Source organism: Callospermophilus lateralis, chromosome 8, assembly GCF_048772815.1.
Source record: "Callospermophilus lateralis isolate mCalLat2 chromosome 8, mCalLat2.hap1, whole genome shotgun sequence".
Taxonomy (NCBI): domain Eukaryota; kingdom Metazoa; phylum Chordata; class Mammalia; order Rodentia; family Sciuridae; genus Callospermophilus; species Callospermophilus lateralis.
Genome location: NC_135312.1, coordinates 107,447,490 through 107,473,996, shown reverse-complemented (window position 1 = coordinate 107,473,996; position 26,507 = coordinate 107,447,490). Strand labels below are relative to the sequence as shown.

At 37.8% G+C, this 26,507-nt stretch overlaps 1 protein-coding gene across 1 annotated transcript in view; it reads right to left on the bottom strand.

Moving 5' to 3' along the window:
- Spmip2 (sperm microtubule inner protein 2) overlaps positions 1–25,000 on the bottom strand; it is a 40,560-nt gene extending 15,560 nt beyond the window's left edge. Inside the window, exons 1-3 of the mRNA XM_077110157.1 lie at positions 24,949–25,000; positions 23,782–24,014; positions 10,603–10,661 (exon numbers count right to left, since the gene is read on the bottom strand). Of these exons, the coding sequence (XP_076966272.1) occupies positions 10,603–10,661; positions 23,782–24,014; positions 24,949–25,000 (344 nt within the window). The remainder of the gene's footprint in view (positions 1–10,602; positions 10,662–23,781; positions 24,015–24,948) is intronic.
- Positions 25,001–26,507: the final 1,507 nt, after the last annotated feature.

The following is a 26,507-nucleotide window of genomic DNA, read 5'->3' as shown; positions in this document are numbered from 1 at the left end:
GTGAACATAATAAAAATCTCTGAAATTGCCATGATTGGGAGCCTAGGGTGGGAGAAGGAGGAGCAGGAGAAGGAAGTGGGAAGAAAGGCTTTAGTTAACAAATCTAAAAGCCAAAGCAGGAATGAATGGTGATGATGTCAAACATTGCAGAACTTGGCTCTACTTAATGCTTGCGGAAATCCCACCCATGTGCCAGTCACTGGCAGTCTTAAAAATAGAAAACCTTCAAAAGATTTATGGATGTTTTAAGGAAAATAACTCCAAAAAACAAGCACACATTTATGTACCAATATATTTTTAAACACTTGCTGTCATTAAGTCTGTGCTAGTTTAACAACTGGTTTTGGCAGTATTTCTCATGGAAGAAAAAACAGGCAATTTTCTACATTCCACCCAACTAATGTCAAATAAAGGCACACCTTGCACTTTTCTTAATAAACAAAAAGTCTAGCTTATTTGGATTCATGAATGTTTCTTCAGCACGGAAAGTCCTGGTTTTAGATTGAAAATTATTAATATTTTTTTTTTATTTAGGAACGCTAACTACTAAAATTCTAGCTTAATATTGCTATTTCTCCCATAGTCGTTTTTATGAAAAAAAAATTATGCACGTATTTAAAATGGTATTTTTTTTCAATTTCAACAAAACAATTTAAGTATATGTAATAATATGAATAACTAGTACAAAAATGCTTATAATAAAAAATCTTTCTCTTTCCTTCCTACTTACTACCTGTCCCAACATTCTCTTTACCAAAACCACCTTTAGTCCATTAGATTCTTCTGGAACGTAACCCACTGTCTATATACAATAAGCACTGTCTGCAGCTCTCCTACCTGCCTGTTCCCATTGGAACTGATGGTTCTCTGGGCCCCAAAATTGGCTACATTCTTATGCCTTCCTTGAACATTGTCTTGGAAATTCCCTTTGTCACCTTTGTAGGTACTTTCTTTCCTAGATTAGATATCTCTATTTTTTTAGACAGGACCTCACTAAATTGCTGAGGCTGGCTTTGAACTGACATCCTCCTGCCTCATTCTCCCCAGCCACTGGGAATACATATAAGCGCTACTGTGCCCAGTTGAATCCCTTTTTTTTTTTTCTTGTTTTACCTGCTTGTCTTGATAGAAATATCCTAGCTTCCTGAGAAAAATACTCATTTATTTTTAGTAGTACCTACATGTCTGAAAATGCCTCTTTTTCTGTCTTCCCACTTGCTCCTTGGCTGAGTCTGGAATTCTAGGTTGAAAGTCATTTTCTATCAGTTATGGAAGTCATTGCCCAGTGTCTTGTAAAGGCCAGTCTTGCTAATGATGTGATATGTGATACCATGTGTCCCTTGTGGACATCCTACTTTTCCTCTGGAAAATTTGTCTCTTTATCCCTGTATCATGAGGTTTTTCAATGAAATGCCTCAATATGGTGTTTTGAGTTTTATTGTTTGTTTCTTTGTTTTTCATTCACATTAGGTAGAAGATTTCAATCTGGAATTCATGTTATTTCCTTCTGAAAAAGTTTCTTGAATGATTGATCTCCCTATTTCTATCTTCTCTGATCTCTTTCCAGTTCTTTTATTAGTCAGATATTAGAAATTTTAGTTGATCTCCATTTCCATATTTTTTTCCTAACTTCATTCTCATTTTTTTTTTTTATTTTTTGTTCTATTGGGGGACCAACTCAATAGGTGGTGTGAACTTTCTATACCATATTTAGTCTTTATATAACTGATAGTTTTCACCCAACAAATGAATTTTAACAGGGGCACTTACTACATTATTTCAATGTACCTCATTTATTTAACTAAAAGATAATATTTATTAATAGTGGCCTGCTTTGATCAAGATAGCTTCAGTTTAGTCTGTTGTCCTGGAGACCCATTTGAATTGCTGCTTCTTTCACTTTCACAAGTATTTTATTAGGAGTGATAAATCATTATACTATTTATTGAGCACATAGTTTGTACCATGCATTGTATTAAGTATTGTATATATAACACACAATCTATAGAATAACCCTGTGGAGTAGATTGTATCATTATAATTTTGTAGATTAGGAAACTGGGACCTAGTTTAAATAACTTGTCCAAAGTTTCAGCACTAATAAGTGGTGAAACTAGAATCTGAACTCACGAAATCTGTCTTTATAATCCCCTACTTAGGGGATATTAGGTTATTTCTAACTTTATATTACTATTAACACACAGTTGGACTTCTGTTAGCTAAACTCTATGCAGCTTCTTTATTATTTCCTTGGGAAAGATAAATTCCTAGTGCAATGAGCTTTCTTGATTCTCAATTCAGGGCTCCCTCTCTGGGCTACACTGCATGCCTCTTGCTCATGGGTGCTCACTAATGAGCCCTCTGATTAGGAAAGGACACACCACAGAGAGAAGACAGGGGAGTCAACACTGAGAACACCGAGTCTTGCTGACTCTCAAGTAAATGGAATGTCAGGGGCGGCTGTCGTTGCTTCTCTTCTATTTGGGGCTGCCACGCACGTTGGTGGCCCTTACTTATAACTGCAGCCATCTTGACAAACCCCCACCCCAACCTCCACCTAGTGACAATGACTGTGCACAGGAATTGGAGATGTTTCTTAAGACATTATTCCAAGACAGATCTATAAATTGGCTAATAAGTGGCAAACATCAGAAATCCTCGGTTTAAGGAGGCAACTTTGTCATAACATGACATCAGAGGCACGTTATCATTCCTTTCTAGAACCTCGTTTGCTGTGGATAATTCTGTTGATTTTACCATCTCAGCAAGTCTTTCATTTGCATGTGTAAAAAGACGGCAGTTAGACATTTTCCTAAAATGTTCCTTTCAAATTCAGATTAAGTTTGACTTGTCTCAGGAAGTCCTCATTCACTTCTCAACTGAACTCTTACCAATTTGTGCTGTTTTAAGAACTGGGATTTGACTTTTATACCCAATTGTGCAAGTAACGCCTTATGTTGAGTGCCTTGTAGATGCCAAGCACTGGATTAAATGAAAAGGAAAGAAAGAAAACAAAATATTTCCATGCCTCACAATCCCATGGGGAAGATCAACTTGCAACGGAGTTGCGTTGTAGTCTTAAAAATGGAGTGAGAAGGGCAGACCCATAGGAACTTAAAAGATTCACAAAGGAGGGAGTATGTGTTTTGAAGCACAAATATAGACTTCCAGAGAACTAGAGATGTTTCCTACTGCGAGCTGCTATGGCATACAGCTTCCCATTCAACCTTAACCTATTGGATTAAACTGCCATTATCATATCCTAATTTATTTTTCCTGTCTATTATGAGTTTCTTGATGACAAGTACCATCTTATTATTCATCTTTATCTCCCCAAGGCTTTGCTTGATATCTGCTACATAGCATGTGCTTAATAGATAACCACTGATGAAAAACAAGTACTGAATTCCTGATCTTATCAACAAATCAAAGACACATGTGGAGGGGGTTGTTTTGTGAGGAAGTTTAAGCTATTCCAGGTAGGGAAAAAAGCATATGCAAAAAAAAAATGCCTACAGAGAACAATGCTAGACCTGCAGAGTTTATGTCAGACCCGTGGGACATGGTATGGTGAGGGGCGGGGCGGCAAGTTCCCATGTGGGAGCTCCTCTTGCTTGGAGTGCTTAATACATCAGAAGTGGATGAAAGTCCAGAGTGCCCAGTGATTTCATTGCCTTCAATAGTTTGTTTGTTTGTTTTTTAATAGATTCTCACTATAGGTGTGCTGTGAAGGAATTGGGATAAGATTTAGCACTATTTCTGAAAGTACTTTCTGTCTAAGTTCTTCATTCCAACTTGTAAAAATGGCAGGGAAACCCAGAATCTATTTGCTTTGTATGACAGGAAAACACATTGTCTCTAACATGTGGGCAGTTTGGGATTGTTGGTTTGATATTTTAACTTTAAAGGTTAGACTTATATCTCTGAGGTAAAGAAAATCAATGCACTATAGAAGAAAAGTAAAATTTACCAAGCAGTCATTTCTACTCATTTTTTTTGTTTGTTTGTTTGAAAAGGACAAAACTTGAAAAGATTTTATGGAATTAATAAGAAGAACTACAGCAACGTTGTCTCTTTCCAAACTTGTCTACTTTTAACTCAATGTAACTTTAGAGAAACACACTATCTTTGAGATGAAGCTCATGTTCAGCTATTTAAGAACACAATACTTTTAATCACCAAAATGAGAAGTTATATTCCAGCTAGCTTAAGAAGTTTTTATCCCTGGAAGTAATAATTTTTCTAGAGTTCAATGACTCAGACCTTGCTATATTTAGATCTTAAAGACCCTTGTGTTAAAGACTTGGTCTCTAATTCATGGTGCTATTGGGAGTTGGCAGAACCTAAATTTAAGAGGTAGGTATTAGTTGGGAGAAAGATAGATTGTTTGGAGTATGCTCTTGTAGGGGATATTGGGACCCCAGACTCTTTCTGTCTCTTTCTTTGCTTTCTAGCTACCAGAAGATGAACAGGCCTCCTCTCCTCCATATTCCAGTCCTGGTGTTCTATACTGCCACAGGCCCAAGCAACAAGGCCAAATTATCATAGACTGAAATTTCTGAAATCTTTCTTCCTTTTAAGTGTATTGTCTCAGGTATTTTGTCACAGTTATAGAAAGCTAACTAACACAACGTCTCCTATGAAAAATTTTTATAAAAATGTTCTCTCTCATATCAGAAAATAAGAGAAAGAAAGGTATTCCTGAAGTCAGCCTTTCCCATTATTTGTTAAAAGCCTACAGGGTAGGGTGGGTCTTTTGATGATGGTGTATAGCTCCCAGAAAATCCCATTACTCTTAAATTCATTGTTTGCCAGTACATTCTCTTGTGATCTCCCTTAATTGGACTGGGAACTGTTCCTGTATTTTCTATTTATGGTTTTTATCCTTCTTGTTGAAATTAGAAATACTGAATGTATATGTTGGAAAATTTCCAATTGCAAACAGAATATGAAAATGAGTAAATCATCTGGTCACATATCTAGAGAAACTTGAGATATTTAAAACAGAGTATGTTTACTTTAATTCAGAAGAAAAAAAAAAGTTACCCCACACTCAGTTACTATAATCATTCTCCATTGGTGTATACTGTACTAAAATCCTCATCTTGAGTAACTTGAGAGTAAGGATCCTGCTTAAAATTGAAAATTCTGAGCATCTGGCACACACCAGGCCATTGCTTCATATTTGCTGAAGTATATCTTTATTGGTCTTTAAAATGCAATAAACTGTGTAACACACCATTGATTTAATACAGCTTTGTATAAGAGGGGAAAAAAAAGAAGTACTATATTTATAAACAACTATTATGAAATTCATCCTGACTTCAATTAAGTTAAATTTTAAAAGTTTGCCTTAGAATGGAGGAAATCCTGTAATTGTCCTCTATTGAATTTCTCATCTTGAAAACAGATTGGACTCTTGCCTCCATTATGTCAATAGATGAACATTATTTAGCACTGTTGATGTTGACTCAAATTGTCCTAATCTTCCTATATTGTTTTTCGGAGGACACTGATCACATTCAAGTATTTATCTGCTATTGTTTTCTTTGATTTCTCTGTTTTCTCTTAAATGCACCTCTTAAAAACTGTGTAAGCCTCCCTGTAAGCCCAGCAGCTCGGGAGGCTGAGGCAGGAGGATCACAAGTTCAAAGCCAGCCTCAGCAACTTAGCACGAGACCCTGTCTCTAAATAAAAATACAAAAAAGGGCCTGGTACCAAAAAACAAACAAATAAAAAACCCTCACTCTTCGCTGGCTCCTACACCCTCTGTTGTCTCAAGGGACCTACTTCTAAGCTCCTTTTCCTCTCTCAATGTTTCCCATTTATCTTATGTACAATTGAGCACCACCAAGGCTCAGTTCCCCAACCCCAAGGCTCAGTCTCCTTCTTTTCTCAGTCTTAACTAGTGGTTCTCAGTTCTGGATGCACATCCCATTTGCTTAGAGAGCTCTGCTAAAAATGTCCAAGGCTAGATCCCAACCGAGATCAATGGAATTAATCACCTTCGACTGAAATATTAGCCAAGCGATCCTTGGTCATGTGTCACCTCTGAAATTCAATTTCTTTACCTGAAATACCAAAATAATGTTAAATCTGCTTCATTGGATTGCTGTCCACATACAGGCTTATTCCCCATTATTATGATAAACATTATCTCCTCCTTTCTTCATTTATTTAAGCCTATCTTTCTTTAAAAGCTCAACTCAAATCCTCTCCCTTCCCCCTTTGAAAGCTCATTGAAAACTCAAGACACACCTGTGTAAATCAAAGAGTTTCTACAATTCCCTCTGTCACCATTCTCCATAAGCACTCCAACAGTCCAGAGTGATCTTAACAAAAACAAACAACAACAACAAAAAAAAAAATGGATCATATTGCTTCCTATTTTAAGCCTTCCAGTGAATTCTTTTTCCTTTCAGAGTAAAACCCAAATTCTCTAAACTGGTCCACAAAGTTCTGCAAAATCTGACTTTATCTCACCACCCACCCTGTTGCTTTCCGTAGACCAGCAGCCCAGGGCCTAATCTGATGTCCCATTTTCCCACTTCAGGGCTTGGCTCACATCCTTCCCGCTGCCACAAATGATCTACACACACACACACACACACACACACACACAGTGTGATTCATTGTTATATCTTCACATCTGCACCTAACATAATTTGGCCATTTTCACTCTCCAATACTTCCCTTTTCTTTCCTCTCTTCCCCCACCACCAATCTTCTTCTACTTTGCTGGTCTCTCTTCTATTTTTATAGATCCCTCCCGCCATCAGCTTCCACATATGAAATAAAACATATGACCCTTGACTCTCCAAGACTGGATTGTTTTACTTAGCATGATGTTCTCCAGTCCTATCCACTGTCCTACAAATGACGTAGGCTGAGTAGACACCCTTTCTTCTTTATAGCTGAGTAGAACCCCATTGTGTATAAATGCCACATTTTCTTTATCCACCCATCTTTTGACAGACACTGAGGCTGGGTCCATAACTTGACTAAAGTGGACTGAACTGCTATTTTCATGGGTATGCATGTTTTGTTATAGTATGCTGACTTTAATTGTTTTGGATAGATATTGAGGAGTGGTATACCTGGGTCATATGGTGGGTCCATACCTAGTCGTCTGAGGTACTCCATACTGATTTCCATAGACAGTGCCACCAACAGTGTGTAAGCATTCCTTTTAAGGAGTGGATCTTACATTCACCTTTTCAATATCACCTTGATAACAGGCCAAATTCATAATTTACATAAACTAATGTATAAGAGGAGATAAGTCATAACAAGATAAGCATACTGGAAAGTCTGCTTGGGTTAAGTAAAGCATAGCTTAATCCAAAGCAAATACCAGTTCACTTCCTCAGAGAACACTTCTCCAATCCTCAGCCAAGGTTGGTTCACCAGGAAAATCTCTTTACATCCAACAAATACTTTTTGTACTGAACTGTTTTATCCTGAACTGGATGAACTGGGGTAGACTATTAACTTTTTCTTAATCTCTCTCTGTACTATTGAATTTGTTGCCACAAGCACAAATTATATTTATAATTTAAAAAAATTAGAAAGCACCCTCAGTCCCTGGCCACACACACACACACCAAAAAAAAAAAAAAAAAAAAAAATTATTAAGAACGTATAATTATTTTTTGAAGCTGCAAGTTGATTTAATGTCTCTCCCCTCCCCTAGAATACAAGTTCCACGAAGGGTGTGTGCTGAACCTGGCTTGTTCAACATTGTGACTATAGAGCCTAGCCGTGTTTTCAACCAAGGCGGTGCTGAATTAACTGAGTAAATGCTGCTGACTGAGAACTGAGCATGAACACTGGCCGGAAGGACAAACACTGTCCTGGCCTCAATCCAACTGAGAGAACACAAGGGGTGGGGCACACCTGGGCCTACAGAGCTAGCAACCCATTCAAAAGTGTCTTGCCAGCCCAGAGTGGGCGGAAAGCCTTCCAAAGGCAGGGGTGTTTAGAGTCTCAAGAGAAAAGCAGTGTCTGACTTCTTAGAAATAGGACACCTACCAGAGTCTGGGGTGGGGGTGTTAACATTTTTTTTTTTATTAAGTTTTTCTAGCTGTAGCTTATCTAGTTGTTGTCCTCATTATTCATTTAGAATTTGCTATAGTTTGGGTAAGTGTTCTCTAAAGGCCCTCAAGTTGAAGCTGTGGTCCTCAGCCCCGGATGCCTTTTAGAGGTGGAGCTCAGGCCTGGGGTGCAGCGCAGGGATAGAGTCCAGGCTTAGCATGTGCAAGACTCTGGGTTTGATCCCTAGTACCAAGAACAAAAAAGATGGAGCCTAGTGGGGTGCCTCTGGTCATCAGGGGCATGGACTGAAGAGGGTATGGGACCCAGTCCCTTCTTCCTTTTTTCACATCCTGGCCATGAGGTAAATGACTTTATTCTACCACATACTCCCCGCCGTGATGCACAGGGCCAACTGATCAGGTTCTGGAACCTCTAGAACTATGAACCAAGATAAGCTGATAATCTCAGGTATTTGTTATAGTAATAGAAAGCTAACACATTATTCAACACATACAAATTGATTTTGCTGTTTTTCTTCTTATACTTATATCCAATTTCCCAACTTAAATCTATAGTTCCCTGAGCACAAGTACTTTTTCATAAGCATTTTTTATCCTCATGAGCTGGTATAATTCACAGCATAGTCCCAGAAATGAGTATTCACCAATATTCTTTTTTTTTTTTTTAAAGAGAGAGAGAGAGAATTTTTTTAATATTTATTTTTTAGTTTTCAGCAGACACAACATCTTTGTTTGTATGTGGTGCTGAGGATGTAACCTGAGCTGCACGCATGCTAGGCGATCCGGCTACCACTTGAGCCACATCCCCAGCCCACACCAATATTCTTTTATCCAGAGAAAATATTCAAAGCTTCAATGTTTCTCAAATACTTCCCAACAAATTTAATATTTAAATAAATGTAGCAAATTTTCACACTTTTATCACCAACACTTGTTATAATTTCCTTGATTTCTAGTGATTTTTAATGCTTTTCTTTGCTTGAAAATATTTGATAGGGTATTTTCAGTAGATACCAACAATCTCATTTAAACAAAGTAGAATATTTTAGTGAGAACGTGCTTTTCATACAATAAAGTTTAACTATTCTATTTAGCTTTCTATTTGGAATATGCTTAACAAGTTACATGAATTGCCCAGTGGAACCTCTAATTATTCTGGAATTAGTACCTGATAGGCTGTTTGTTCATTTTGTTTTTGTGGTACTGGGGGTTGAACTCAGGGTCTATTTACCATTGAGCTACCTCTCCAGTCCTTTTTTTTTTTTTTTTTTTTTTGGGAGGGGGGGTAATGCTAGAGATTGAACCCAGGGGCCCTTAACCATTGAGCTACATCTTCAACCATTTATTATATTTTATAGAGACAGGGTCTCGATAAGTTGCTTAGGGCCTCACTAAGTTGCTAAGGCTGGGTTTGAACTTGCGATTCTCCTGCCTCAGCCTCCTAAGTCACTGGGATTCCAGCCCTTTTTATTTTTTGTTTTGAAACAGAATCTCACTAAATTTCTGAGGTCAGCCTTGCACTCACTATGTTCCTGCCTCAGTCTCCCTAGTGGTTGGTCTTAACTGGAGTATGCTACCCTGCCTGACTTGTAAAAGGCTATTGACGTGAAATTTGAAGTCTTGTCTTTATTCTGTGCAGTTTATGTTGTTGGAATACAGCAGAAAGGGACTAAAATACAATAATTTTGCACATGCTAAATAACTGAACTGTATCCTTCAAAAATTAAAAATGAGGTAAAGTAGACCCCAGAAACCTTTACCTCCCCAAACCTATAATAATAGAGACAATATTCAATCTGCAGTCTAGTAAGAGCAATGCTGATTGATCCCTCTTAGAATCTGAATTTTATGTTCCATCTAATTGACAAGCCCAGCTTTTTGCTCTTTTCCCGTTAATTTACCATGCCTTGAGCTGGACATGTTTTATTTTGGTTTGACATTACCTTAAGACAGCATGAATTCAAGTCTTTATGTGACTCCAATAGGATTATGTTTATTAACCAAGGTTACCTTCTATTATGGTTTCTAGGCCAACAGCATGAAATGAATTTTTTAACCAAAAAAGTTAATGGTTTCCCCATTATAAGCTGAAGCTAACCTGGTCACTGAGTTGCTGTTCTTAAGAGCTGCAGGTTTGGTATCTTTACTATATTCTGACAGTTTCTTTTTCGAATGCTTGCTTTACTCCTTCCTTCTTAATTAAACCTGGTGATAGTTAAAGTTTATCCTATCTAGTAGGAACAAAGTTTATGATCTTAACCCTCTAATCTATGTGAAATAAAAAGAAATAAAGTGGTAGTATATTGTCAGAAGTTAAAAAAAAAAACTGCTACTAATTTAGGAAGGAAACTCATTAATTTAAAACAGATTTGGAGGGCTAGAGATGTAGCTCAGTATAAGAGTGCTTACCTAGCATGCATGAGGTCCTGAGTTCAATCCCTAGCACCACCCCCCCCAAAAAAATACACACACACACACACACACACACACACACACACATATATATATATTTAGAGAGAGAGAGAGAGAGAGAGAGAGAGATACTTACCATGGGTTTTGATATCTATGGTTTACTTTATTAATAGCTTCAAGTGTTAGTTCTCCACGCTGTAAAAGGAAGAAAACAAATGTACCATCAGTCCAAGGTACCAACATAAGAAGTATAAGAAGTAAAATAGATGTGATCCAATGTGCTTTAATTTCCCTATCTGTGAAAGGAGGGTGTTGCGGTCAAGGAGGGTCAAGTCCCTGGCTTTCGAGCTCCTTGATATCTTTATGAACAAGCAGGCATTCTAAACAAGCAGGCATTCGTCATTTAGACCACAACAGTCTAGCATTCTTCTCTTTACCTTCTTGCCCTAGAATTTAAAAATGTGGTGGCAATAAAATAAGAAAGTGCTGGATTTGAGACACCTTTGGTCAGGGGTGGATCTGGAAACAGCCTTCAGAAAGTATATAATAGAGTACTGACAAAATATTTAGGAGCTTGGAACCACTTTCCACATTAAAAAATAATTCCCATATTCTCCCATGCGTACTGAAATGATCTTTTATTACTGAATAAATGATCTCTATGGACCAGCTCCTCCTCCCCAGGATCCATCCAGTGGATGGATATCTTGGAAATAAATATGGGAAATAAGGGTGTCAGATTTATGTTGAAAAGGGTATGAGTCTATACTCATTTCTCAGTTTTTCATAAAGGGGCTGGGAAATTATGATAAAAATTATCAAAGAGTAATTCACTTCAGTTTTAGATTGCATCTTTATTTACATTGATATAAGATGCCAGATTTGTAACATCCCCAAAAGTAGCAAGTCAGATTATGAAAATGTTATCATCAAAGGAAGGACCGACTGCTAGCTTTCATTTGTTTTTCTCTTCCCTTTTATTTCTTCCTTTTTCCTTAAGCTTTGGTTTAGAAAGATTTTGCTTATTGACTGCAGAGGCACTTAACCACCGAGCCACATCCCCAGTCCTTCTTACGTTTTATTTAGAGACGGTTTCACTGAGTTGCTCAGGGTCTCACTAAGTTGCTGAGGCTGACTTTGAATTCATCATCCTCCTGCTTCAGCCTCCTGAGCTACTGGGATTATAGGTGTGCACCACAGTGCCCAGTTGAATTGTTTCTTTATGTTACCTTCTCCAGGTTAAAGACCTGAAACTTGATCTCTAGAATGTCCACACAGAAAAGGAACAAGATTTGAATGCAGGGTTGCCCCCACTACTCCACAGAAAATGTGAAAGTAATAATTTCCATATAATGGAAAAATCATGGTGTAACTTTGTTTCCTCAATCAGTTCTTGACATGATTCCCTGAAAATGGACCATATCCATTAACTTCTACATAATTTAATTATCATCATCTGCAAAAAATCTCCAGGACTTGGAAAACTTTTGATCTTGAACTATTTATGCCCCCCACCACATTTTTTCCATATTGAGGATTGAACCCCAGGGGTGCTTTCCTCCTGAGCTACAGCCCCACCCTTTTTATTTTTTGAGCTGATCTTGCTAAGTTGTAGAGACTGGTCTTGAACTTGCAATCCTCCTGCCCAGCCTCCTTAGTTGCTGGGATTACAGGCCACGCCCACCATGCCCAGCATCTTTCCAGTTTTTTCATAACCCAAAACTACATCTTCTTAGGAAAGATCTTTCTTAGAAACAAAATAAAACATCTTTTTTTTTTCTGCCATCTTTCCTATAGATATCAGTAGATAATTTCAGAAAAGTTATATGATCTAAAATAACCTGCCCTTTTTCTATCTTGATGTATTTAGACAGACATGCTCACTGTGATGTGAAACCTAATGAAATTCAGAATCAAATAAATCAATTTATTTTTTTACTGGTTAGTAATTCATAAGAATACAAAAAGACTGATTTAAAAACTAATTCAGAGAAAAGGTGGGGGACCCAGGGATCTATGAAAATCAAAGGGATATCAGTAAAGAGATATGAGGATAGAAGAAGAGGGAGGAGAGAAATTCTGGGGAGTGATATTGGCCAAATTGTAGTATATTGTGTACATTCATGAATAAGTAACAATAAATCCCATTATTATTATATATAACTATAGTGCACTGATTTAAAAAATGTGGAAAATAAATAAATATTGAGAAAAAGAAAAAGGTTAATTCAGTGACTATTATCAAAAACAAAAAATAGCAAAGGCTGGTGAAGATATGAGGAAAAGAGACATTTACACTGTTGGTGGGAGTGTAAACTAGTAATAGCCACTATGGAGAACAGTATGGAGGTTCCTCAATAAATAAAAATAGAACTACCTTAAGATCCAGCAATCCCACTCCTTGGTATTTACCCAAAGGAAATGAAGTCTGCAAACAAAAGAGATACCTATACCTTCATGGTCATTGCAGCACTGGTCCCAATGGTCAGGTTATGGAATCAGCCTAGATGCCCATCAACAGATAAATGGATAAACAAAATGTGGTATACATGCACTGGAGTATTATTAGCAATAAAGAAGGACAAAATCATGTGATTTGCAGGAAAATGGATGGAACTAGAAGTCATCATGTGACATGAAATAAGCCAGACACAGAAAGAAAAGTATCAAATATTCTCTCTCATACATGGAAACCAGGAAATAATGCCCTGAAAGTAGAAAAGGGACTATTAGGGAAGTGGAAGTGGGGAGGGAGATGGCAGGGGAAAAGGAAGAGGGAAGGTGGATGTGATCAAAGGATAATATATGGATGTATGGAAGTATCACTTTGAAATATTAATTTGTACAATGACTATGTATTAGTAATTATAATAAAGAATAAAATAAAGAATGAATTCAGGCCTGGGAATATAGTTCAGTGGTAGAGTACTTGCCTAGCATGTGTGAGGCTCTGAGTTGAATTCCCAACACTAAAAAAACAAATATATAAAAATTCAAAAATAACAATGACTTGGGAGGCTGAGGCAGGAGGATCATGAATTCAAAGCCAGTCTCTGCAATTTAGCAAGGCCCTAAGCAACTTAGTGAGACCCTGTCTCAAAATAAAAAATAAAAGGAACTGGGGTTATAGCTCAATGGTAAAGCACCCTGGGTTCATTCTAGTACCAATAAAGAAATTAATTAACAATAAAATTATAGGGCTGGGGCTGTAGCTCAGCAGTAGCGCACTTGCTTGGCATGTGTGAGGCACATATAAATAAATAAATAAAATAACTATCAACGATTTAAAAAAAATTTTTTTAAATAAAATTACAACTAATTCATCTGGGGATGTAGCTCAGTGTTTGCCTAGCATACTCAATCTCCAGCACCACAAAAATATAATATAAATAAATAAAAATTTAACATATTCATAGAAACAGTTAACTAATTTGCAGTATTTTAAGGAAATTAATGTAAATCTTTCATACCTATTTTGAATATTTTCAACTAACAAAAGTAATTATAGCTCCAAATTGGATACTTTCTACAAAGCAATATTTAAATTAGTATAGGCATTACTAAAAGGAAAACACTACATTCAAATACTGTGAGTTGGACACAACTTCTGAAATGAGAAAAATCTGTTAAATTTGAGTTAATTAATTGCAGACATTTGAGGTGCATTTTAGTTAAATATCAAAATTGTTGCTTAAGATGTTCACTCTTAATCTCAAACCACTTGTCTAGTCCTGACATGCTTAGGAAATCTTTTTATAATTGATCCCTGTGGAATCCTCTTGCGTTATTATCATACACCAGGATCCTTTTCTTAGTATATCCAATTTTAGCTCTCTTTACTAGAAAGAACCCTTTTTCCATCTCTATAACCCTGGGTCTTTCTCACCAGTAGAATGAATACAGTGGCTGTGCATTTGCAGAACTTGTAGACACTAGGGTTTTCTTCTCTAGCCTCCTCCTTGGTAACATAGAACTCTTCAGTACCAAACATTTGAGTGGGAAAATCCCCCTAAGGCTACCTTTTCTTATGCTAATGTATTTTTCTCCACTTGCCTCAATTTGCAAAATATTACAGTTAACCCCTTAGGTGTCTTTCTTCCCACAGCTTGTGAGAAGTGTTTCCTGTTGAAGCTGCATCAGCAAGTTGCATCATATTACCTCTTCTAGACTGGATCTGTCAGGAGGGAGAAAGGGGCACAAAGGCCTTTATATGAATGGAGCATTTGAAGTATTTGTTTTATATTCAGAGCATGGGTAGAAACAAAAGAATTCTTTTTGGAAAATCAATATTTAAGGTATAACTATTGTGATGCATTTTTCTTATTAAAAAGTTAAAAAAGAGAAAGAAAAGGGAAAAAAAAGAACAATATAGAGACCCATATTTCATTTTATGCCACATTATAGGTGGGCTTGAATTGCAACAGGAATGATACCCTGGTCCTCCTCCTCTTCTTCTTCTTTTCTTTTCTTTTTCTTTCTTCTTCTTCTTCTTTTTTTTTTTTTTTAAATATAGCTGCAGGGTTTTTAAATAATTTAAACTAATTGATCAATTTCCAGCAAATAAGCTAAAAATTGGGTTTCGTGAGTTTGTTGACTAGGATCCTGGTGTTTCTGTTTTCTGTGGGGTGTTCAAATAAGGAGCAACATATTTCATCATGTTTCTAGGGTCCTTATAATGCTGTAGTTCAAAATTCTGTGCTGGTAAGAAAACCTCAAACCACAGGTATCACCCTGATTTCCACTTTGAGGGACCTCAGCAGACAAACCAGTCATGCCAGCTCTGAACTGCTGACCTAAATAAAGAACTCTGAGAAAATAGGTGTTGCTTTAAATTGCTTAATTTGTAATACAGCAATTGAAAAACTAATATAATCTCCATTTTATAGATGGGAAAACTGAGGAGTTCTCAAAAAACAACAACAAAAAAAAAAACAATAACAACCAATAGTCAGACTAGCATGTGAAAGAGGTAAATAAAAAGTTTTGCAACTGACCACTCTAGCTTGTAAGCCACATACAGCAATAGATTTGCCTGGAAAATTAATGCTAATTATCTAATTGATTCTTGAAGAAAACGCAAATTTTGTTATGTTCTCCTGATACCCTTTCAGGGAGACATACATTTTCCTCAGTGTTTCTATGAGTCGTGATACACTGAGATTTTCTTTCAGTGAAAGACCAGAATTTATTCTGTTGAATGTATTTTGTTGGGAATTGCTATGATTTGTGATGGGTAATGAATCTTTCTGATAGTTCTTGAGCCATATTGGCTCATTATTTCTTCCAGGATCTGAAATTTGAGCAAATTCCACTATTCAAGCTACAGGAAAGCAACACCAGAGCTTCCCAAATCTCTGAGCACTCTTTGCACAGTTTCTGAAATACAATCAAGCACCTATTTTGCATTTGTACTCACCCTTGGAGGTTTCTAATGCATTTACCACAGTTGTTAATTGTAAGGTTAAAAAGTGAGCTTCCCCCAAGTTAATTGCCCAATTAGCTCTACCACTAGGGGTGGTAGTTCAGGCATTTAAATGCTAACAGAATGTATAAATTTCAGTGAAAAAAAAAAAAGATAAATAATTTTCGAATGATTTTATTGAATAACCAGGGAATAGGATAATTAATGTGCTAATCTAAAGCACACTTAAAATGTCATTTCTATCTACAATTTGGTCTCTCAACAAAGTCACTGCATGAGAATAATGGCAATTCTGAGTCTACATCTCTCAACATTTCTGGGTAATCACCTAACCCATGTGATGCACTAGGAGGTGGTAGACAGGCGTGAGTAGTGCTAATATTATCAGCATAAAGTCAAATACAACAAATTTCAGAGCCAAGTTGCTCAAAGCTGGTTGGAGCATGGCTTGGGACCGAATAGCATAATTGCTGACAATAGTCACACTAAGAACTTCTGCAACAGCACAAAGGAACTTTCACAGTAGACTCCTATAGCACATAATTTCAGTGTAATTTTTTTTTTTTTTTGTGCCCAAACACAGATAGGGGACCACATAGCAGGGGTCCCCATATAAATGAATTATTTCTAATTTTCTCAATTAAGATTCCTTGATTTCCTAGATTCATTCCTGGGCAAAGAATAGATAGCTCCAGATTTCTGGTCTCATTTGCTCTGCATTCTATGCATTTTTGTCAGCATAGTGGAGTTACCCTGGGGATGTTGGGTGTGAATAGTAGAAAACCATCATTGTCAGTTTATGATGATTTAAGGATTTCCCCAGTGACCTTAAAAAGACAGGATCAATGGTAGATTTAGAAAACAGATGTCCTGTTTTTTTTTTTTTTTTTTTTTTTTTTTTTAATACACCTGTGCTTAGATCATGCACAAATTTCAGAATTCTTTGACAACACACCTGAAAGAGCAGTGAAGTCATATCACGATTTTACGAGAATCCATTTTAAGTGAATCCTTTTTTAATTTTCTGTGTCCCCATCATTACTGAATAATATTTATTGAAAATATACAACATATGCTTAATTATTAACTTTGAGAAATTAACATTAAGAAGTTTTTTTTTTTTTTTTTTTTGAAGAAAAAGGTGATTACATTTAGATATATACTCAAGACATTTAGATATATACTTGAGACTTGTCAGGCTCTAGAAAAGTTGGTAACCACCAGGAGGTATTTTTTAGCTTTCCTTAATTAAAGGATAAAACCACCAGGAGGCTTCAAATAGCACTTGGTACCTTTTTCTTGTTTCTGCTCACATATCCACATCTTAACAAAAGATGGGAAAATCAGAATGTGTTTCTTTTCCAATTTACCAATAATTGCCTATTAGTCATCTCAATAGAGAAAGTATTATGTTTAATTGGGAGACCAGGTCATTTGGGGTTGAAATGCCCAGTAGAAAGTGCCTGGCTCATTTCAATTCACTATTCCTCATGGAATTGCCCCAAACACAGTGCAGAGAGTGCAGATCAGTGGCTATGTTGTGAGCTACTGAAGGCACTATTCTTTTAAAACTATTAATCATATTTTATTTTTACTTTCTAAAATTTTGTTTTTGATGGGCTGGGGTTGTGGCTCAAGCAGTAGCACACTCGCCTGGCATGCGTGGAGCGCTGGGTTCGATCCTCAGCACCACATAAAAATAAAAAAATAAAGATGTGTCCACTGAAAAAATAAAAAATATATATATTAAAAAAATTGTCTCTCTCTCCCTCCCTCTCTCTCTCTCTCTCTCTCTCTCTCTCTCTCTTAAAATTTTTTTTTGTTTTGTTTTTGAATTTTTACATAAAATATTGCACATATTAGAGGCTGGGGTTGTGGCTCGGCGGTAGAGCGCTTGCCTCACAGGTACAAGGTCCTGGGTTCAATCCTCAGCATCACATAAAAATAAATAAATAAAATAAAGGTATAAAAAATATTGCACATATTAATGGGTTACCTGAAATGTTTCAATACCCAATTATGTAATGTTAAACTCAGATTAAACATATTTATCTCCTCAAGCATCTATCTTCTTGTTCTTTCCCCCCGACACACACTTTTTTGTTTTGTTTTGTTTTGTGCTAGGGATTGAACTCAGGGTTGCACTACCACTGAGATACATCTGAACCCTAATTAAGACAGGGTCTTGCTAAGTTGCTGAGGCTGGCCTCCAACTTGTGATCTTTTTGCCTCTGTCTCCCAAGTCAGAGGGATTTCAGACATGCACCATAGTGCTCAGCTTATACTTCTTTAAGAAAACTTTCCAGCTCCTTTCTTCTAGATTTTTTGAAATGTGTAGCATATTATCATTATTGATAAATACCTTATTGTGCAACAGCACACCAGAACTCCTTGCTCATATCTGGCTGTAGCTCAGTACCCATTGATCAGCCTTGGGCCATCTCTCCCTTTCCCCATTTTCCTTGCTGCAGGTCACCACCAATCTACTCTCTACTTCTATGAGGTCAAAGTTTTGAGATTCCACATAAGAGTGGGAGCTTGTCTTTCTGTGCCTGGCTCATTCGAATTCACTATTCCTCATGGAGTTGCCCCAAACACAGTGGAGAGAGTGCAGATCAGCGAGACCCAGCCACCTTGCTATTTCCACGGCCTATTAGAGAAAGGAAACATCAAACCTAAAATTTATTTTCTGGAGGTTCAGATCCAAGTAAGATTTCATAAGGAGATGACTTCCTTCAATTTATTTGAAGAATTCCATAGAGCCAAGCTTTATAAAATAGGCTAAAACATAAACCTGTGTAGAAGGAGGTTAATGGTGTTAATATACTATTTTCAAAGAAGTAAAGGGTTTCTCCTCCTTCACAGATGGGCAGCATGTGGCACTCCCTAAGAGCTTCCTGGGGGATCATGAAATGTATTATTTTATCCAGCACTTAAGGATGAAAGGTGATAATGCAATTATTTTTATATTAAACCACAACTGTTAGGATGCAAATAACTACAAGAAGTAAAAAGTGAGAACTAAACACATGCCTGTCTGGAAAAGAACATGTCTAATTTTAGAAAAGCTATTTTCTATTTTGCTTAGATAACTTGGTTAGAATGGGGAAGCACTATTATCTTTTCAAAATCTTCTCTATTGATAACAACATCTGGAGATTAGGATTTTTAATGAGATTCAACAATGTGGCTGTTTTTATAATTGTTCTAAATGAGCCAAAGGTAAATGAAAATTTGGGGGGTAGAAAAGAAACCCAAAAATTCTGAAATGTGTTTTTGGGTATTCTATATACTTAGCAACTCCACACTGGTAATACTTCCTCCCCACCCCCCCACCAGGTGAACTTAAAAAAGGGGAGGACATTTTGGTACTGCATAAGTTAGGTTGGGACAAGGAAAAAAGGTTTTGGCTTGGTGAGACTTTACTATCATCCATCTTGTCCCATCCCCACCTCCCTGTAAAATACTAATGGTTATATTTGATATTTTTTGAAGGGTTAGAAAATACTTATTAAGTAAAAAATTCAAAAATAGCTATTACCAAGCTATTTGACCATCAAATATATGAGTGGTACAATTTGTTTTAATATTATAAATGAATTATAACGTGTTCAAACAAGGCAGAGTGGGAAACTGGGAGAAAACTAAGAGCACCATTGAAGACAGACAGACATTCCTTACCAGAGAAGGCAACTAGAATTGACCTAGTCAGATACCACCTCACTTTACGGAAAATTGACAACAGACAAGAACATGCTACCCAACAGCTCCAGTGTAATGTTTGGACCTTTGTTGTTTCATTTATTACATCATGTACTTCCTTGAATTCCATGTCCTGGGCTGAAATCTAGGCTATACCATTAACTAGCTGTGTGGCCTCAGGCAAAAATCTTACCTGTCCATATCTCAGTTTCCTATCTGTAAAGTAAAGATAATTCCTTATTAAATACTCAGTTACTTGTAGCTGTTTTCATATTTGTCTTCTCTAAGTAAATCTATCATGAGGAAAAAGTCTAATAAACCGACAAATCTTGAATGAGCTTATCCTACTGGCCTTCAAGAAATTCAATAGCTCATCAGAAATCTGTTCAAATGTCCATAAAACTGTCCCAAAGAAGCCCTCCTAGCTCATGATAGTGGAATTTGGTGCAGTTAAAAATGAAACAGAGGGCTGGGGTTGTGGCTCAGAGGTAGAGTGCTCACCTAGCATGGGTGAGGCACTGGGTTCGAACTTCAGCACCACATAAAAAGAAAATAAAGGTATTGTGTCCACCTACAACTAAAAAATAAATATTAAAAAAATGAAGCAGAGATAACCAAACCTCAAACTTTTTAGTTACTATATCACATATGAATATGTTGATGAATTTTCCTGGTTCTCTTGGGATTTTTAAGAGTTACCATAATGTGCAATGAATTGGTTGTGATATATGTTAAGATTAATTGGTTTAATGTTGTCTTTGGGATTTCATCAATGAAGAGTTAGTACTTGAGAGCAGTGTGACATCATTTCTGTGGGAAACGCAAATTACTTAAATCATTTTGTTATGAGGTCAGAGTGCAGGAGCAGAAAACCGCCATCAAGGAAGCTGCTGACCCTTTTGAGGTTTGGGTTGAAGAAAGGCCAGGAGAGCAGAAGCACACCAGCCAGGAGGAGGCAGGTTGAACTCCCAGATTCTTCTGGAGACAACAGAGACAACATATATAGTTTGGCAGAGACCAGATCCATTTAAACAAAAGGAATCTGCTGCTCTTAAATCTGAAATAATAGCAAAAATAATGGTTCCTCACTGATACACACATGCATTATTATGGCATCATAACCCACATAAAGTGAGGAGGAAATAGCTATACACAAAAAAAAAACCCAGAAGAGAAATCCAATCTTGTGGGTTTTTACTGACCTCTAAAATGTGGGAGGAATTTTTCAGGTGTCACTCAGCATGGAAGTTATTATCTTCCTGCCAAAAGCCAGATGATCTATAGAAACCCTCCTCCTGCCCCAAATAGGAGAGACAGTTCCCAGGTAGGGGGCAGCTGCCCAAGGCATTTTAACCTGGAGTTTATTGAAGGTGGCTGAGCTTCCTTTGCTGCCTTAGACCTGCAGCAATAAATTACGAAAAGCAGCTGTTAGAGCTATAAAATCCAGTAGATGAAGGTCTGAGCATGGAATGAGAGACACTGAGGAGTGTCTGCAGTCAGATCAAAACAAGAATTGACCACTTTTAATTTGCATTACGATGCGACTAGGAAGAGTGAGGGATGTAGAGATTACAGAAAGGTGAGGTACTGGAGAAAGAACTACAAGTGGACTGGGACATTTCCTAAGTGGCACCACACTGGAGAACTGATTGGCTCCACAGTGAAGCTAACCTAGGTTAAGACCACTACTCTGACAGCTTGTGTGTATGTGGGAGTGCATTTGCCATGTGTGGCATGTATATGTGTGTGTCAGTTCACGTGTCAATCATGCACCAGGTCTGATTGGTTGGGAGTAGCTGCCTGAAGCTGTGGGTTGATAAGGAATCAAAATCTGAGTCTAGACTCAAAGAATTGTATTGTGATTTTCCTTGGATAACAACAGAGGGAAGGAAGCTCACCTTAGATAAGCAGAAGAAGATTAGCATTCCCAGTGACAAAACCAGTTTTAACCGGTAGTTAAATCGCAGATGGTTCTTTGCTAATATGAATAGTCATTCTAAGTGACTATATTCATGGTCATTCTTAGAATGATTTTGTTCTCATTATAAAGCTCTATATCCAAGGAATTCTTTAAAGTGTTCTTCAAGCTTGTTATCTGAGACAGACAGATCCTTGGAAATAATTAATGTTAAAGCGCCAGGACCAAGAAAGTGTGTAGATGCTCAGCACACTTGGGATCATCTTATACCACATGCCAAACAAGTCCAGTTTCTGAGTGTGTGAAAAGTTGGGAAAGAAAATCCCTGCATGGCTCACACTAACTGCCACAGAGATCAAGAGGATACTGTTACCAAGCCCCATTAAATGCAGTCTGAAACACTAACAAGAGAAACTGAATAAATACCTTCCTGGAAAACTGACTTCCAGTGACCATCTCTTTTAGATTCTCAACTTGCTTTAAAAACTAAGGAATGTTTGGCTGCACCTCTTTTGAGCAGAAAAATGGGTCCTTAAGTTAAAGATTAAGAAGGAGGAGAAGGCACACATGCTCAGATGGCCAGACAGGTTGCAGACTGTGTGTAAACAGGACATCCCCAACAAAAGGGAAGCAACCAGGCAAACAGAGTTTGGGATCTCTTAGAACTGACTGCTTTGCTTTGGGGTTGTATTTTCCTTGCTGGTGGCCAGTTTGATATTTAATCAAATTTCAGAACTTCATTTTTGCCTAAGTGGAATAGCATAAAGTTTAACATTATGTTTCAGGGTATTCATTCTGTTTCAATGATACTGACTAACATTAAACACAATTCTGGCACAGTGGCTCAGATCAGTCCTTCTAACTACTCAGGAGGATCACCTGAGTGCAGGACCGGCCTAGGCAACATAAAACAGAAACAAAACAAACCAAACTAAAAAAGAAAAGAAACACAAGAATTAATACAAATAGCTAAAATTTAGATATCAACCATTTGTCAGACATCAGGCTTAGTGCATTTCTGTGTTCTCATATTTAATCTTTGCAACATAATAATATTAAATACATATAGAGCTCCTTACATGCCAGGCACTATTCCTGGCACCTCACAAAATCAATCTGTTTAGTGAAAATGACAGCCCATTAAGGTAGATATTAATATTTCATAATGGGAGGCCGGGGTTGTAGCTCAGTAGTAGAGCATTTGCCTAGCACGTGTGAGGCACTGGGTTCGAGCCTTAGCATCAAATAAACAAATAAATAAACAAGCAAAGGTTAAAAAGATTTCCTAATGAAGAAGCAGAATCACAGCAGAACTTAACCAAGGCCATGCACAGCTAGGAATTGGTAGAACCAGGATAGGAATTCAGGTGATCCTGTGACGTGGGCCTCCTCCTGCCAGTGCTGCCAGGTGCAGAGCAGGGAACAGGAAAGCAGATAGGTGAAGTCATTTGCCCAAAGTCACAGAGGTAGACCCAAATCAGAGTTTCCAATTTCCAAGACTGAGTTCCAGACTATTCTCCTGCATAGACAAGCTTGGGCTATTCAAAGGTCCATCTTTCTTTCGTTCTTGCTTTCTTTCTTTCTTTTCACCATGTGGGACTGCACTACATTGCCTTAAGAATTTGAAGAACTCTGGTTATTGCATAACTGGCACATTCAGTTTTCAGACAATGCAATAGGCCTACCTAGAAATAGATACCTGAATTCTCAGATTCTGGTTCCAAGATAATTTGCATTCCCTTCCATTCCCAGAGGAGACTGTGGGCACATGCCTGTGTCCACATCACCTAAAGGAAATCTGACAAGGTTTCTAAGACTCATCTGACTGCATACCCTGAATTACTGACACACAGGCATGTGCAATTCAGTGGCTTCCAAAGATCTGAGACTCCTGTTTGGGCTCTGTGGATCATGTCCAACACGTTTTTCTTCCTTGACACCGCCCACTCACAGAACAGTGCTGGGATGGGGGAAGAGCGTGCGAATGCCTCCGCATCTTTGTGACTCAGAATGCATCCCCAAACCAAGTCCTAATGCTTTGGAATCCATGGCTTCATTTTCTTCGCACCTCCCCTCTCTTGTATTAAAAGGGCTAAGGGGGCGTTGCGGTAGCAAGAACATTTATTCAAACAATTTATGTTTCTGCAAAACTAGAATCCCATTATTTTTTCCATAAGAGATCAAGTACCTGAAATAGCCTGTGGAAGCAAACCCAGAAAGAACTGAAGTCACAAAACAATACACTAGGAAGAGCATAAATCTAAGGGCAGTACCTTGATATGAAAGCCGCTCTCTCGTCTGGATTTGTTGATGAAATCATAGTCTTGTATTCCCCAACCAACTCCACCGACATACTCATGTTTATATTTTGCTGGCCAGCTTCTGTTTGAGGCAGGCCTCCATAAATACTTAAGATCTCCAGTTTTTTCTAACACTGGCCGCTTTTCTCCTATATAGGAAGTGTGCTGATGAACTTTAGGTAAATGATCCTTTACATAATGTGGACCTTAAAGAGACAGGAAAAAAAAAAAAAAAAAAAAGAAAAAAAAAAACTTTAACAACATTCCTCCCACTTTATGCTAAGATGCTTTTATTTTAATGGTGGAAATAATAACAGCCACTGCTTACCATGTTTGTAAGTGTTATTATAAGCCTTTTAGGTGTGTTAATTCAATTAATCCTTATTAATAACCAAATGGGAGAGGTAGAATTATTTTCTACCTCTCTATGCCCAGGGAGGCTGCCTTGAAAGTTGGGCTCTTGATAACCCCACTAACTGCTCTGTTTAATATAGACATATTTGATATACAAAAATTCCTCACACATGCCACATATTCAGAGTGTAGGTCTTCATATGTTGGGGTGTTCTTCTGGATAAAATCTGAAATGAGAGGATATTCCCCACATGTATTAAAAGCAATTGGAAATTGAGAAAATTACTAGATGGTGATGAGCAGAGTCAGGGGTGTTTAATAAATATTGGTATTTAAAGTGTCAGACAAGGAACAAAAATGAATGATGAAAGTGAAAGTGAATGAAACAGGGAAAAATCAGACGTCTGGGAAAACATCACTTAAAGGTGGTTCTTGGAGTCAGATGATTTAAAAGTGATGAAGGGGAGCTTAGTCCTTCTGGAAGGATGGTACGGATGACAAAGAGACAACGGAGTCAATTGTCCAGGAACAATTTTGAAAATTCCAGAAGCCAAATGGATTGTATAGGTAGGGCTGGAGTGGTGGCTCAGAGGTAGTGGGCTCACCTAGCACGTGTGAGGCACTGGGTTCCATCCGCAGCACCACATAAAAGTAAAGATATTGTATCCACCTATAATTTAAAAATAAATGTAATTTTTTAAAAGATTGTCTAGGTAAATCAGGGACACAAAGAAGGAATTTCTGCTTGCAATCCAAAAGTTCACCAAAGACCTTGGAGGAGGATACTGCACGGAGGTCGCTGCCCAGACTCCTCGAGGCCACTTGGCTCCTTTTTCATTCTACTCTCAGATCAGGGAGCTGGGCATCTGCAGGGAGCACAAGAGGAGCAGGAGCTTGGATTCACTGCCCCTGCCACGTGGCCCAAGTGTTCCTGTGGGATGGTCAATGTGCTATTGAGGCTGTGATTAGAAGAGACATCTCTGCTTTCCAGGCAGGTTGCAAACGTGAGAATTGTTCAGACACATGATTTGGGCAGGTGTTTTCACAGCTTCCTAATCACCATCGCTCCCCGGGATGCACTGAGTATTCACCAAGTAGCTAATTTCCCCTGATGAACACTTTGTAGCTTCAATTTTATTTGCTTCAGGTTTTCACTTAGATCTAATGGCTCGGCTGCAGAATTGTCAGAGTACAAAAAACTGTTCTCTTCATCTGTATGACTCCCATTAAAATAGAGACATGAATGCAATCTCTTCTAAACACGGTGAAATATGGAAGAACTGTGTTAGTCTTGCTGGAATTTAGGTCAGAGCATTCCCACCTGTTTCCCAAATACTGATCCCATGAATGTACCATGTAGATATATGGGAAGGGAAGAGGCTCCATAGTCAAGTACATTTGGGAATACTGCCTTTTGGATACTCCCAGCCTGCAAAAGCATATTCAGAGTTCTGAGTCCTGTGGTAAGCAAACCTGTTTATAATTATGCAATCTAGAGTCTCCAAATTTGATTTAAACATTGATTTTTTTTTTCTCCATCAGGTTACTTATATGCATTCTACAGACACGGAAAGATCTGGGGCAATAATGACCTTCTATATAATATTTCGGTTGTTAAAATTTTTGTCACCACACACTGTTATAAAAGTGAGGGTAGGGCTGGGGTTGTGGCTCCGTGGTAGAGAATTTATTTGCCTAGCACATATGAGGCACTGGGTTTGATCCCAAGCAGCACATTAAAAAAAAAAAATCCTTAAATAAACAAAATAAAGGTATTATGTCCATTTACAACTAAATTAAAAAAAAGTGACGGTAATACCAGTGGCTCAGGAGGCTGAGGCAGGAGGGTCACCTCAGCAATGGCAAGGCACTAAGCAACTCAGTGAGACCCTGTCTCTAAATAAAATACAAAATAGGGCTGGGGATGTGGCTCAGTGGTTGAGTGCCCCTGGGTTCAATCCCTGGTACCCCAAAAGAAAAAAAAGTGAGGGTAAGTGTGTATCTGTCGTTAATTCCTCATTCTGTGGAATGCCATAATTTTTTTTTAAGTCATTATTTGCCATCTGTTTGGATTCATTTGTGCTGCTATAACAAAATGTTTGAGATTGGGTAACTTATTAAGAACAGGAATTTTTATTTTTGCTCACAGTTCTGGAAGCTATTGAGTCCAAGTCAATGCAGAGCAGGTTTGGTCTCTGGTGGGGGCCACTTTCTGATTACAAGATGGCACCTGGTTGCTGCGTCCTCACCTAGCAAGACACAGGAGGGCAAGCAAGCTGTACACTTCTAGGTGATGCCTCTTTCACAAGGGTCTTAATCCCATTCATGAAGGAGGATCCCTCATG